The 15376-nt window shown below is 35.0% G+C and overlaps 1 protein-coding gene across 1 annotated transcript in view; it reads left to right on the top strand.

Moving 5' to 3' along the window:
• The window catches only part of RPF1 (ribosome production factor 1 homolog), a 16077-nt gene extending 701 nt beyond the window's left edge, over nucleotides 1-15376 (top strand). The window contains exons 2-9 of the mRNA XM_010987155.3: nucleotides 1051-1107; nucleotides 2501-2581; nucleotides 7897-7992; nucleotides 8578-8731; nucleotides 13513-13595; nucleotides 14006-14187; nucleotides 14372-14498; nucleotides 15159-15376. Of these exons, the coding sequence (XP_010985457.1) occupies nucleotides 1051-1107; nucleotides 2501-2581; nucleotides 7897-7992; nucleotides 8578-8731; nucleotides 13513-13595; nucleotides 14006-14187; nucleotides 14372-14498; nucleotides 15159-15200 (822 nt within the window). The 3' untranslated portion in view covers nucleotides 15201-15376. The remainder of the gene's footprint in view (nucleotides 1-1050; nucleotides 1108-2500; nucleotides 2582-7896; nucleotides 7993-8577; nucleotides 8732-13512; nucleotides 13596-14005; nucleotides 14188-14371; nucleotides 14499-15158) is intronic.

Genomic DNA, 15376 nt, shown 5'->3' with positions numbered 1-15376 from the left:
AGACTGTACAAACATCCAAAATGACCCTTCTCTGATTCCTACAGCAACTCTTACCGAAATTAGAGTACTGTAAAGTTTCTAGTAATTATCTTTACAGCGTTCTCCTCATACCATTCTAGGAGGTAAACAGATACAAGGAGATAAAGCCCAAGGTCACAGTGCTCATTTCTGGTTCAGTTATAGTTGGAAGCAAGTTGCTTATTTTTGAATATCACGAAAGTTCACACTTTTTTTTTTTTTTTTTTACTTGCTTGCCTCTTCTTGCTAGACTTTGAGGCGCTGGACTGTCATATTTGTCATAAGTGACCAAGTGCTGTTAAAGTATATAAAAGGAACATTAACCCATTCTGGTGCGGGAGTATGGGGGAAGGGTGTCCTAGAAAACTTTTTGGGACTGTAATTTCTAATGCGAGAGCTGATGGATTGAGGGTTAGCAGGCACTGGGGAAAAAAAATAATCTATTTTCTATTGTGTGTCAAGCATTCTGTTCAGGAATCACCAGAAGTTATAGATTTATGATACACCTTGCAGGCTCTTAATTGTGAAAGAATATTTTGAGTTTTAAATATTTAAATAACTAGTGGTGGTTTTATTGGGAACAACCTTAAAACTTTTCTCCCATTCCTATTTATTTTTAGTACTTTCCAAGAAAAGCAACCAGCATAGTCTGGTTTTCTTTAGAATGTTACTTGTTAGGAATGCAAAACAAAACGGCAAAAACTTGTTAACTTGTTTAGATGTACATTTTGCACTTTCACTTAATTTGAGACTTTATAATAAAAGATAAAACTAGTGAAATTTTAAATTATTCAAGCTTGTCAATTTAGGTTATTTTGAAGGAGAGATCTTTGTTAGCGAAATCTTACTGATTGGCTAGCTCATTTGGATTACAGTAACTTAGATATGACAATCTAAGTCAGGATGTTAATTTTAATACATTACTAAGATTACTCAATTTAAATATTTATAGCATTAGTAATTTGTAGATTCAGTATGTGTTTGTGATAAAACTGTTGGTTTTTCAATATTGTTCTTTTTTTAAAACTTTAGGAGAAGTTGGCAGCTAAGAAAAAACTTAAGAAAGAGAGAGAGGCTCTTGGTGATAAGGTAAGTAAAATTTTTAGCCATCTGCTTTCTATCTCATGTTAAGGAATGCTCCCTGTTACTTACGTTGAATCACTTTTAAAGTTTATTATGAAATATTTTGGTTGTATAAAATGATATAAAAATAATACAGTTTACCCTTCTCTTTTACTCAGCTTTAAGAAATTATGCAAAATAAATAGTGTTCAAAGTCTCTGTGTGCTTTTTTCTGATTGCTTCCCCTCCAGAGATAACGACTCATGAAATTGCTCTTTATTGTTCCCATGCGCTTCTTTATTACCTTTACTGTGTTTGTTTGTGTCCCTAAACAGTAAACACAATGGTTTTTTGCATGTTTTCAGAATTTCATGTAAATGGTTTGTATACTTGAACTTGCTTATTATACTAAAGTTTGTGTGTTTGAGAGGCAGAGACTTCTCTCCCTGACTGGGAATGGGGAAGATCCACAGTTTAGGCCTGGAGCTGGAGCTCTTCTGACTGAAGCAAAGGCTCTTTGTTAAGCGAGGCTGGGGAAAGGCAGGGCAGATCCTACTCTCCTGTAGGGTAGGGGCTTGTAAGGATGAGAACTGACACAGAATATGAACCTGTGAAGAGTTAAGAATGAGGACTGAGAGGAAGGTGAGATACCTGGGTGGATTATGGCAAAGGAGAGAGCAGCGATAATGCATCAAGAAGGGATTTGGCTGTTCTTTTGGTATTGAGAAAAAGTGAGATCTTTCTTTTGAAAGTTTTTAAAAGAACTACTAAATACTTCCCACATTATTGCACAGCTAAGTTATTTTCATATTAGTTTCGTTTTATTTGTAGTTGGTTCTAGGTTACAATTTATATTTGCAAAATTTAAAAAATGTTTAACTCTTCTTCCCTCCCGTCTCTTAAGATGAGGTACCACATAATGGTAAGCATTTTTGTGGATGGAGAAAACATAAAGACTATACACAAACTAAACACCCTGCTTTTTTGTGCATCCTCTTTCATAGCATTAGGTTAAATCACATGAAATTGCTAATACTAGACTGTTGTGACCTGCAAAATCCTATCAAGCAATGTTAGTCTCTTGTTAACTGTCAATGATCAGTCAGTTATAGCAAATTAATATGCTGATCACCATTTGAAAATACCACCATTCTTGTTTTTTGGATTGAAAGATAACTTCCTAGATTTAAGCCATTTTATTCAATGTCAGGCATCTTCCAGTATGTGCATGTGTCTGTTCAGAGAGTTTAAAAGCCTCTTAGTTAATACTGTTATTGGGATTGATGTGGCAGTGGGTTGAAATGATGCACAGGTTTGAGTTTTTGGATTATCTGCAGATTTCTGTTATTCTTCCTCAACCATAATGCAAAATTATTCATTTAAAATGTTTCTAAAACTTGATCTTTTTTCTTTTATTTAGGCTCCACCAAAGCCTATACCCAAGACTATTGACAACCAGCGAGTGTTTGATGAAACCATAGTGGACCCTAATGACGAAGAGGTAATGTTAGAAGTCTTAAATCAGTTTGAATGACGATACTTGATAAATTACCTATTTGTGTGTCAGTGTTTAAAGTACTGGCTGGTGAAGTTATAATGGACTGATTCAGCTATAATGTTGGCATATTGCCTTATTATTTATTGTAGATTATTTCATAATTGAGTTTCCCAATAATGCTATAGAAAAGGTGGTTTTATTTTCTAGAAAAGTATTTTATGTAAACTTATTTGTCATTTAATCTCTGTATAGTACTTTGCAGTGTTTTTTAATATCATTTGAAAAACATTCCTCAGACCTACAGATATTTTTTAGTATTTGTTAGACATTTTAACACGTAAGGAGAACATTTGATGGTATTTTTGTGTCCTCATAAAACTTTTGGTTTCAAGATAATCTTCCACTTTTCACATTTTACCTTTAAATAGTTTGCAACAGTACAGTGAGAGAATCAAGGTTTTAAAACTTTGTGTGTGTGTGTGTGTGTATTTTTTAAATTTTTATTTATGTACAGGAAAGTTGTTTTTGTTATGCATGTTTGCTTTCAAACAGTGCTGTTACCAACATTCTTTCACATATTTCCTGGTATAGCCATTCATTCGTTCATTCATTTAGTCTTCCAGCAAATGTTTTTTGATTGCCTGCTATGTGTGGACATCTGTTTTAGGGGCATGGGATTCATCAGTGCACAAAACACTCACATATATGCACACAATATTTCTCCCCATCCAGAGCTTAACATTCTATGAAAGGAAACAAACAGTGAACATAATAAAATAAATTACCATGTTAGCAGATGGTAGGTTAATGAAGTTACAGAATAGGGTAAAGGAGATTCAGGACAACTTGGTGTAGAGGGAGTATGCAGTTTTAAATATACAGGGGTGTGCATGAGAGAGTGTGGGGGGCCCTGTATTTTATTTATTTTGACATAATTTCAGACTTAGTAGAAACAGACTTTAGCTAGATTTCCTAAATGTTAAATTGTATCACACTTTGTTTTCATTTATATTCTCTCTGAAATGCTTGAGAGTAAGTGGCAGACATAAGTCCCTTTACTTTTATCTGCTTAGTATATTTTACCTATAAACTTTTTTTAATAAGCAGAGTGTAGAGTTATCAAAATTAGATAATTAACATTGATATACGATATTATTATCTGATCTCTACAGGTTATTCAGATGTCACAATAATGTCATTTTTTGCAAAAGAAAAATCCATGCTCGTGTTTCATCCCACTACAATAACTTTAACCTCCCTTAATTTAGAACAGTTTCTCAGAATTGATTTTAATGCCATTGACATTTTTGAAGAGTACAGATCAGGTATACTTATAGAATGTCACTTAATATGAGTTTGATGTTTGCTTATGATTATATTTGGCTTATGTACTTTTGACAGGAATGCACGATTGTGATGTTATGTTCTTTTCACTGTTCTTATCAGGAGTCACATATTGTTGATTTTCCCATTCCCATTGTATTAACTTTCATCATTTAATTCAAGTGGTGTCTGTCAGATTTCTCCACTTAACTATTTTTCCCTTTGCAATTAATAAGTATTTTGGGAGGAAGGTACTTTGAGATTATATAAATATGTTACTCTTTAAACTCTCACTCAAGATGTTGCAATTATAAATAATTTTTTTCAGTCTGACAGGTAAGAAATTGTATTTCAATGTAGTTTAATTTGCTGTTCTCTTGTTATGAATGAGGTTGAACATCTTTTCATGTTTTTTTTCTTTTTAATCCATTGTTTGTTCATGTTTCTTGCCCATTTTTCTGTTTGTTAGGGTTGCATTTTTTATACAATGGTTAGGGTAGGCTTCATTGAGATGACCTATTAGCAAATACTTGAAGGATGTAAAAAAAATTAGCCATCTTTGGGCAAAAAGTATTCCAGGATGAGGGGACAGCCAGTGCAAAAGCTCTAAGGCAGGAACATTCTTAGTGTAGTTTTGAAAAACATTGAGGAAGCCAGTATGCTGAAATGAAGTGAGCAAGAGGGAGGGTTGTAAAAGAGGTGCCAGAAGTATGGGGAAGGGAAGAGGCCAGATCAGTGACTTTGATGGCCATTGTGGGGATTTTGGCTTTCATACTTAGTGAAATGAGAGGCCATTGGATGGTTTTGAACAGGGGAATGATAGTATTGGACTTTTTTTTTTTTTTTTTAAGTAATTAGTTGCTTTACTGAGAAAGCAATTAGAGAGGTAAACAGACTAGGAAGCTAATCCAGGAAAGAGATGATCATGATCATGATTGAGACCACAGTAGTTACGATGAGTATTGAGAGTCAATCTGATTCTGAGGCTTTTTTTTTTTTTTTTTTTTTTTTTTTTGGCCTGGGTGTATTTTGAAATCAGAGCCACTAGAATTTCTTGATAGATTAGACATAGGGTGTTAGAGAAAGAGGATTCAAAGATGGTATTGAGGTTTTTAGCCTGAGCAATTGGAAGGGTAGGAATATGGAATTTATCATTGACAAGATATGGAAGAGGTCTTGGCTGGAGATAAGTTGGGGATCATAGACATAGAAGATGCATATATGTAAGTTTCCCTGGAATTTGTTGGGTCATGGGGTATATAAATGTTCAGTTCTACACTCAAGTGCCAGAATGTTTTCCAGAGTAGTGAGTGCATCATTTTGCACTCCCATGGTGTAGGAACAATATTCCTGGCCATCCACGTTCTGACAAATGTTTGGTATATTCAGACTAGTGATAAAGGGCTATCTCATTCTGGTTTGAGTTTGCATTTCCCTAATTCCTAAAGTGATGAGCATCTCTTCGTGTATGTACTGTGGTTTTCGTAGAGATATGCCAACTCATGTCTTTTGCCCAGTTTTCAATCTTGTAGTGTGTTTTAATGATTTGTAGAACTTCTCTTTATATTAGATACTAATCCTTTATGTGTATTACAGGTATCTTCCAATTTGTGGATTCTCTTTTACTTTTTTCTTTGACGTCTTTTGATGAGCAAAGGTCCTTCATATACTTGGGTTTAATTTTTTTTAGTAGTTAATACTTTTCTGTCATACTTAAGAAATCTTTATCCTGTGACCATATGATTTCATATTTGTATATATTTTTTCACCAATTTCTTTTTTCCACTGCTCCCTCCTTCTCCCCTGTATGTAATCAGTTTCCCCAGCACCATTTTTAGAGTAGTGCAACTTTTTCCCATAGTGAGTTGTAATGCTGTGTTATATATCAGGTATCCATATATGCTGGGTCTTTTTCTGGGCTATTTTCTTTGTCAGTTTATCACTGGATCAGCTCTTTACTTTAATTATGTAGCTTCATGATAAGTTTTGAAATCTGTTAGGGCAAGATGACCCTCCCCAGCCCCATCTTCAGATCCCTCTCTTCAGGAGTGTTTTCTCCTGGACCTTTGGTCTTCCATATAAAATTATAAATGGCACAAAATCAGATCAGTTTGAGGATCTATATATATTTTGCTAATTAGGTCTTCTTCAAATACTGAAAATGAATTTCGGTGAATTTCACAATTTTCTTCATACAAGTTTTACACCATAATCTTGTTAGAGCTATTCCTGGGTATTATATATTGTTACTTATTAGTGTAAATCCCATCTCTTTGAAAACTGTTTTATTTGCTAATATACAACAATGCAATTGAGCTTTGGATCATGATCTTCTAACCAGTAGTAGTTTACCTAAATTCATTTCTAATAATTTGAATTTTTTTTAATTTCATATTTAGATACTCATTTCTACAAATAAGTTTTATTTCTTACTTTCAATCCAGTAACGGTTTATTTTTGTGCTTACTGTAATGTTCAGCATATCAAAGAAGTAGAAAAATGGTAGCATCTGTGCCATGTTTCTGATTTTAAAGAAAATACTTCCAGTGTGTGATCATTAAGGGTAGATTCTCCTTATGAGTTATGGAAATTACACTTATTCTTTTTTTTTGCTGGGTTTTTGTTTGTTTGCCTTACCTTGAATGAATGTAAAAAGTTAGATTCTTTTTCTACAAATATTAAGATAATATTTGTACTTTTTCTGTAAATATTGAGATGAATATGCTGTTTTCTCCTTTATTGTACTAATGTAGTAAACGAAATAGATTTTCTAATGTTAAGTTTCTTGTATTCATAGGATAAATCCACTTTAGTTATGATGTTTTATCTTTCCTAATATATTGTTTTGGTTTTTTAATACTTTGTTTAGAACATGTACATCTATGTCCATGAGTGAGACTGCAATAATGTCCTGTTTGCATTCCTGATTTTATTTGGGCTTTTCACCAGAGATGTATCTGTTTTGTTATTCTTTTCAAATTGCTTTTTTTCTTTGATCTTCTCTGTTGAATCTTTGTTTTCTAATTCATTTATATCCTTTTGCCTTCATTGTTTATTTCTTTTTCACTCTGAGTGTATTCTGTTTTTATTTATTATTAGCTAACTTTATGATAAACAATAGCTTAAGATCTATTCTGGAGAATGATTTATCACAATCAATTTTAAGTAAATACTGACATGATTCTGGTAAAATATAGCAGGTTTGCACCAGTCTAGCTTCGTTACCTGCACTCTTACTCATGCTGTTATTGTCGCCATATGTGGTTATGTATTACATCTGTCTCTGTCATAAACTCAGTATTGTGATTGATGCTTTAAACAATCTCATGTTTTTGTTTTTTTAAGAAATTAAGAGTGTACACACAAAATACACCCACAAAATCTTTTATGTTTACTTTCATTGTTGTTTACAGTGCTCTTCCTTCCTGTCTCTGGATCCGAGTTACCATCTGGTATCATTTTTATAGCAGGTCTAATAGCTAATTATCTCAGTTTTTGTTTACCTGAAAGTGTGCTTATTTTGCCTTAATTTTTGAAAGAATTTTGCAAGCTATAGAAACCTTGGTTGACTTTTAAAAATTTTTTTTTCTTCTGGTACTTTGAACTTATTCCATTGTATTTTGACCTTCATTATATCTCTTGAGAAACCAGCCATTAATAATCATTGTTCCCCTGTACATGATTTATTTTTCTCTTACTTCTTTCAAAATTTTCTGGGTTTTTTTGGCTTTTACCAGTTTACTCAGGTGTGTTTGCATCTCAGTTCGTGTCTTGAAATTGTTTTTTGGCAATTATTTCCAGTTTTATATTTGTATTTTACAAGTAGGAAATTACCCAACCTCTTCATTTTGCCCTTAACTTAGTTCCTCCTGGGCCTTCTTTAAATTCCCAATCAAAACCAGGTAGTCAGTGTCATAGAATCCTACTGGAACTGCTGTCAAAATGCTGGCCCAGTGGACTATTTATTTGATGGAAAATTATCTCTCTGTTTTTAGGTTGCTTACGATGAAGCTACAGATGAATTTGCTTCTTACTTCAACAGACAGACTTCTCCCAAGATTCTCATCACTACGTCAGATAGACCTCATGGGGTAAACACATCAATTAGTATACTTCTAGAATTGTCAATTTTCTTACATCACTTAGGTTATTTAAAAGAACTTCGTTCAGAAGAGTTAAATTACTAGTATCGCCTTACATATTGCCTGTGAGTAAGCTAAAGCAAATACGGTGCTGATGATGTGATGTACGTTCACTAAGCGTGATTCTTCAGGATAGACTTTCTCAACCTCAGCACCGTTAATATTTTAGGCTGGATAATTTTTTATTATGCAGATTGTCCTATTAATCATGTTTAGCAGCATCTCTGACCTCTACCCACTAGATACCAGTAACAGGCCACCCCTCCCCCACCACCACCAGTCATAACCACCAAAAATGTTTCCAGACGTTTCCAAACATCCCTTGATAGCAAAATTATCCCTAGTTGAGAACCACTGCTTTAGTTTGATCAGCCTTTGATGAAGGATGAAATGTTCAGATTTCATTTTCCATTGCCTTGCTTTCTATTAGTAACACTATCTTATAATAATCATTACTCCTTTCCTTATAGATGTATGCCACATAGATTTTTAATCTTTTTCACTTTTGAGGATTTTTGTTATTTTGCTTTATAGAGAACAGTACGACTCTGTGAACAGCTCTCCACAGTTATACCAAACTCACATGTTTATTACAGAAGAGGACTGGCTCTGAAAAAAATTATTCCACAGTGCATCTCAAGAGATTTCACCGACCTGATCGTTATTAACGAAGATCGTAAAACACCAAGTATCCTTTTTTTTTTTTAAAGGAAGTTTTCCCATCTGGCCTTTGCCCCCTTTTAAAATACTTGAAAGAATAGGAAAATGTTCCCTGTAACTTTCAGAACATAATTTTTTTTAAACCAGGAAATTATGTATCTCTGTTCAAGATTTTGTGAAGTAATTTTTCCTTTTCATTTAGCAAATATTCATCAAGCACATGCTATTATAAGCAAGACATTATTTTAACCTTCAGTGGAAGGTGGAGAGAGAAACAGGAGATGGTCAACTTTAGGGAATTCTAATCTAGTAGGAAAAAATAGACATGTAAACAAACAAAATTATAGTGTAGGGAGTACAGTTAGAGAGAGGAATACGGGATCCAGTGCAGACTCTGGCACCGTCTGCCCTGGGGATAGCAGGACGTATCTGGCAGAAAAAGATGCCTGAGCCCAGTCTGGATGGGTGAATGAGGCGAGGAGGGCAGAGAAAGAGTACCTACTGCAGAGAGAGGGCCGTTTGGAAAGACAGAGGCTTGAAAGCGCTGCCCTAGTGGGGGAATCTACAAATAGTTTGATACAGCTAGATTTTGTGTTGCCGGGGTGATCTCACAGGATTGCATTTCTGAAGTAGGTATTTGAACCTTTATTATGTATTTACTAGTGTTTCAGATGCCAAGAATAACCTGTCCTTTTCCCAAGAGTCTCAGATCTGAGGTGAACGTGTCGCCTAAACCCAGGGTGTTTCTTCCTGTTTTGAGATGAGAGATCAGATAAAGGATGCTGAGGTTTTTGTCATTGCTGCTGTTTTACTTATCCCATGGTGGTTGTGAACTCAGTAACTTTAGAGATTACCAGTCAGAATTAGTAAGGATGAATAAAAAATGGAGTTGGTACTTTCCTGCTGCCAGGATAACATTTTTCTTAAAATCAGTGAACATTGCTTTTATAAAAATAATGGTTTTATAAAAGCTATTTTTTTAATCTAAATAACTTTTATGGCTTTTATTGTTTTAAATATAAGTTAAAGATGTTATCCACTTGTGCCAGTTGCTTTTCAGAGATTAAAATAGATTAAAATTAGTTTTTTATTATGGTGTATTATTGGTCATTTTATAATTTGGCTGGATTGTGAGTTAATGTAACAAAGTAACTAAAATCTCTTGAACACTTAACTGTAGCAGAAGAGATCTGTTTTTAAGGTAGTTGCTGTCTTTTTAAAAACCACCCCCCAAAATAAGGTGGTAAGGTCTATGTTCCTGTCTTTTTATTTTTGGCAGTTAAAAACCCGTTATCATTTCATTACTAGCAAGCCTGCTAGTAACTCTTTGCTAAGAAGCAAGCATTTCATCAATTCAGTAAACATTCTGTCCATCTAGTGCCTTCAGAAAGCTTATGTTGCTCTTTTCCTTATACTATTGTATTGTCTTTTTACCCAAAATGTATTAATATTTTTCTTGTTATCACGTTGGACACCCTAGAGAGTAAGTTAACCATCTGGTAATTAAGGGACCATCAGTATGCAGACCTAATTTATATGAAGGAAATAATTAGGCTAGTTAAGTAATCCAAACGTGGAATTGCTTACTCCTATTCACATAAACATACATACATACAGTCTGCCCTCCCTGTCCACAGATTCCGAATCTGCAGATTCAACCCCCCGTGGATTGAAAGTTGGAGGGCTTACTGTGCTATGCCAGTTTATATAAGGGACTTGAGCATCCTCGGATTTTGGTATTCTTAGGAGGTCCTGGCGCCAATCCCCCACAGATACTGAGGGACAGCTGTATGCACATATTTGTCTTTGTGTCCCAAGGTTGAAATTTTTGTATACAGAATTATGCAGCAGTTTATAGAAGTCCTAATGATTGGAAGTTTTATAAGTACGATCCTGCCTGGATGTTAATTTTTATAATTTCAGAGATATTTCTTTTCTGATTAATATCTAATAATGCAACTGATGTCAGAGTATTAGTAAAAAACAGTAGGAAAATAGATCTGGTTTGGTTTTGTCTTCTGTTAACATAGAATGATCTTCAGACTAAAAAGGACATTGGTAAGGGGTATCGGAAGTCCGTCTTGGCTAAAGATACTGTAAGATAAGGCACAGAGTATCTGCACAAACTGTAAATGAGGCTGTGTTTCTCTGAGGGAGAAATGAGACAGGTAAATGGAGGAAGGAGGGGGAAAGAAGACATACTGGTTAATTTTTGCCATGATCCAAAAAAAAATAAAGTGGTGTAATGAAAGAGAGAACAATTTGTAAGCACCTAATAGAAATAGTGGTGATTCCTAGAGACTTAACATGGGCTCACAAAAAACAAATGACTCTTAGTGAGGGCCCTTGGAGAAAAGTCGAAAGAACTGAAGATATTTAGCCCGGGAGTTAGAATTTGGGAACGTGACAACTGTCTAAAGATACAGGAAAGGCTGCTGTGTGCCATATGGTAGAAATTTATAGGGGTATAAATTTTTGACTTATTCTAGAAAAGAATTTAGTCATCTAAACACTTGGGTCAGGTAGATGTGATGTCAAATACAAACTTCATTACTTGCTACTTTTGTGACCTTAGTCAGGTTTCTTAGCCAGTCCGTTTCCTCATATTTTAAATGCGGGAAATACTACCTATCTTTAGGGTTCCTGCAAGGATCACGTTAAATGCATTATGTTCCTAAGGCATAGTGCCGGGTCTGTAGGAGGCATTTTACTAAATGTGGTGTAGTGGGAAGCATGGGGGCTTTTTCTGGAGAGACTTACATCCTTTATTCATTATTTCTAAATAGAAATCTGAGGTAGGACAAGCCTTTGTGCTGTACTCTCGGCAGGTTGCAGTATGTTTTGTGTTCCCGGTCTGAGTACTGAAGGCCACTTTCATGTCAGTCTTAACAAAATACCTCTGTACATTTCTAAATGCAAGTTGCCAGTGAAGGGTTTGGGCTCAGGTGTAACCCCACCCCATTTGAGGTCTATGGCCACCTCACTCTGAAACTTGGGCCATTCTACCTGACCCTTCTCAAACTCTTCTTCATTACTGAAGTCAAGGTGACTCTTGTTTTGCAGTTTGTGTTAGAGATTAGCAGTAACATAAAGCCATTTGTACAACACAGGTACTTAGGAATTGGTAAGTTTGGATTTTGCAGTTTGTTTTGACACAAACCACAAGTTAGTAGGAATGTTCTAGAAAGGATTCAAGCCTTGATTTAGGTTGAAAGAAATGATTTATACCTCTCTTAACTCCCTTAAGATTTTATGATTTTTTTTTCAATGTGCAAATAATACAGAAATACTTTTGGCTATACCTCATGAAGTTGAATCTTTGAAGGGGAGGAAAGAATCCAAACATTGACTGATGATCTGCTGTGTGGTAGGCACTGGTATCTGTTGGAAATAGATCTATCTTAAGAGTTAATGGATTAGTTGGGCGGAAAGGCATTTACATGACTATATCTCAAATAAATGACAAGCGCAGTAGTCACAGTGAGAGCTGAGGCTGTTTAGAGCTTAATTTTGACTACGTAAAAAGAGGTGTCATTTGAAGTGGGCCTTAAAAGATAGGTGAAATAGTGCAGTATTTGAAATAGCACGAACAACACAGTTAGGAAACAATACAGGGAGAGACAGGTTAGAAAGGTGTTTGGAGCCACATTATGAGTGCTTTGTAGATGTCTTTAATCTGCAGATGAGTCTGTGGTGAGAGTAGTTTGAAATTAGCTATTAGCTAATTAGCTATAGCCATCAAGACTCAATGTGTCTAGTTTTTCACTTAGGACATGAGAAACTATAAAACTCTGGGTGGAAAATCTCAAGGACTTCAATTAAGACAATAAGGGTAAAGAGGAGGCTATAGAAGTGAGGAGCTAATGAAGGTGAAAGCAGGAAATAGAATTTGATAGGAGAGGAAACTGAAAACGATCACCATGGTTTCTAATTCAGGTAAGTGGAAGAATGTTGATGCCATTATAAAAAGATGGCAACATTTGTTTTGTAAAACTAATGCTGTGAGCAGACTTGAAACAGTCTCATTCTGACCTCGTCTGAAGGTTCAGTATTTTGAAGAATCAAGCACTATAAAGACTCGAGGTATGCTGCACCGTTTAGCTGCAGTCCAGGTTGTAAAGCCTTTGGGCTGCTAACCCTGCTGACTGTCAGTAGGTATCTCATCCTTCATTTGTAGTTTGGAGTGTCCAGCATAATTCTCTTTGTGGTAGAGTCAGTAAGTGGTTATTGATTGGTTGATTTTGAATTGTGGTACAGTAATCCTAAGAATTAAGAGCTTGTCTCTCGAGAACACTAATAACTGATTTCCAGAAGAGAGTTTGAGTCTCTGGTCTTGTGGTCTTACGCTGTCTCAGCATATCCTAACCTTACAAATGTATAAAACGTGTACACAGGTGTATGAAAGTGTGCCTTTTAAGGGTTATAAAGTCTCTGAACCTGGAGGTAAACTTAGATTCTACCTGCAATGCTGCAGTTATGCTAGAATCTCACCCTTAGTCCTGTTAGAGTATTAGCAGATTTTAGCTCTTGTTGCCTACGTTAGTTGAATGCCAAACATAACCCTGTAGAGGGTGGTGAGCTACTTATCATATTGTAAAGAGAAAAAGTAGTACTACAGGTTAATCTTTCTGAAACATTTAGGTTGACTTATGTATCTTGAGTTCTTGGGTATGGTAAGAAAACCTCTGTTAAGTTAGAGGAATACATGCACCCTAACTCCAATGTTTAGGAGCCTTTGGGCATACAAAGGACTAGTTATTTAACAGTGAAAGATTATTGAGTTCGGTGTGTTCTTAGCTTTATGAACAGATGGATTGATTCTGAGTCATTTGCCAAATGGCCCAACTGCTCATTTTAAGATGAGCAGTGTTCGTCTGCGTAAAGAAATTAAGGTAAGTTTTATGCATTCTTTGGTTGGCATTGGTCTCCTCATAGTATTTGATTAATAAATGCTATAGCTTATAGAGCTGATTGATTGTAATAATGGTATTTGCTCTCCTGGTTAAAGCAATAGTCTTAACTACTTACCATTTTCTTGGAGATTATAATTGAGTTACGGCAGACAGGCAGTAGCCTTCACTACTATGAATTTCACTTTTTAGTAGGACTTTCTTTTTGGTGCATTCACTGTATATTAAATAATTTTAGATACATCTTATTTCATGGGTTTGATAAGTCACCTGTGGTAGTTTGTCATTAAGGTAACTAAAATTTTTCAATTTGTCATGTAAATTCCAAAACTTAAAATTGCAGTGAGATAGTTTTGCCAGTTTGTTATTGTGACTTTTCATCATTTTTCTAGAGAAGAGGCAAGGACCCCACAGAGCACATACCTGAAATAATTCTGAACAATTTTACAACACGGCTGGGTCATTCTGTTGGACGTATGTTTGCATCTCTCTTTCCCCATAATCCTCAATTTATTGGAAGGCAGGTCGCCACTTTCCACAATCAACGGGATTATATCTTCTTCAGATTTCACAGGTGAGGAAAGTTTGGACTTCGACTTCAATCATGAACTACATTTTCTACATGAACCTGTTTTCTAATGTATTCTGACAAGTATTATAGATGAGAAATAAATTATTTCAAACTGTCATGTTAAAGAAATAACAGTTGGGTTCATTCAGACTAATTTCCTTAACTCTTATTTTCTTTATCTTTGAAGATACATATTCAAGAGTGAAAAGAAAGTGGGAATTCAGGAACTTGGACCACGTTTTACCTTAAAATTAAGATCTCTTCAGAAAGGAACCTTTGATTCTAAATACGGTGAATATGAATGGGTCCATAAGGTATGTGCTTACTCTTTGAAAAGCCATTTAGAGAATTTGTATTATGGAAAGAATAAAACTACACACTTTAATCTTTGGGTGTTGATACCTTAAGTTATGCTTCTGAATTCCTTCCTACGAGCTAGAAAGAACTAATCTGTGTGATAATGATGTTCCGGTCTGGCAATTAACCCTGGTTCATCTGAAGTATCCTAACATTCAGTGGTTCTCGGAGTGGGACCAGCAGCATCATGTAGGGACCTGTTACAGAGGCATATTGTTGGGCCACATACCGACTGAAACAGCAACTTGGGGCGTGGGACAGCAGTCTGTTCGGGAGCCTGTGTTACGATGATTCCGCTGCATGCTTGAGAACTATTGCTGTAGAGGTTTTGTGTAAGTTTGGAGAGCATTTTAAATCATAAATGAAAACTTTAATATTTTTAAAACAAAACTTTTCTATCTAAGCAGTATTTCACTTAAGTATGGTTTTTACTTAAAAATTTTATATATATTATATACACACATATTGGAATAGTAATTTCTATTATTTTTTACATTAGACCTAAAGATTTAACTATTCAATCTCAGAGACAAATCCAGAGGGTTTTGTTTTTGTTTTTGTTTTTAAGCACTGTTACCCAGAGATCGTTCACTTTTATTCTTTACTCTAATTTTCAGCCCCGGGAAATGGATACAAGTAGAAGAAAATTCCATTTATAAAGCACTGAAGGAATAGTACTGTATTGTGCTGAACAAGACTATCTTGAATGTATTAAGACCTTTTTCAAAATGGCGTTTAGTGATTTCATAAACCTTCTTTCATGTCTGGACCAAGTGCCATGAATTGCCACTCATTATTTATGTAGCAAATACAAATAAAGGTCATTTTGGTGAGA

Source organism: Camelus dromedarius, chromosome 14 (assembly GCF_036321535.1).
Source record: "Camelus dromedarius isolate mCamDro1 chromosome 14, mCamDro1.pat, whole genome shotgun sequence".
In the NCBI taxonomy this organism is placed as follows: Eukaryota; Metazoa; Chordata; class Mammalia; order Artiodactyla; family Camelidae; genus Camelus; species Camelus dromedarius.
Note: the sequence above shows the minus strand (reverse complement) of the source record. Positions and strands in the feature narration are given on the sequence as shown.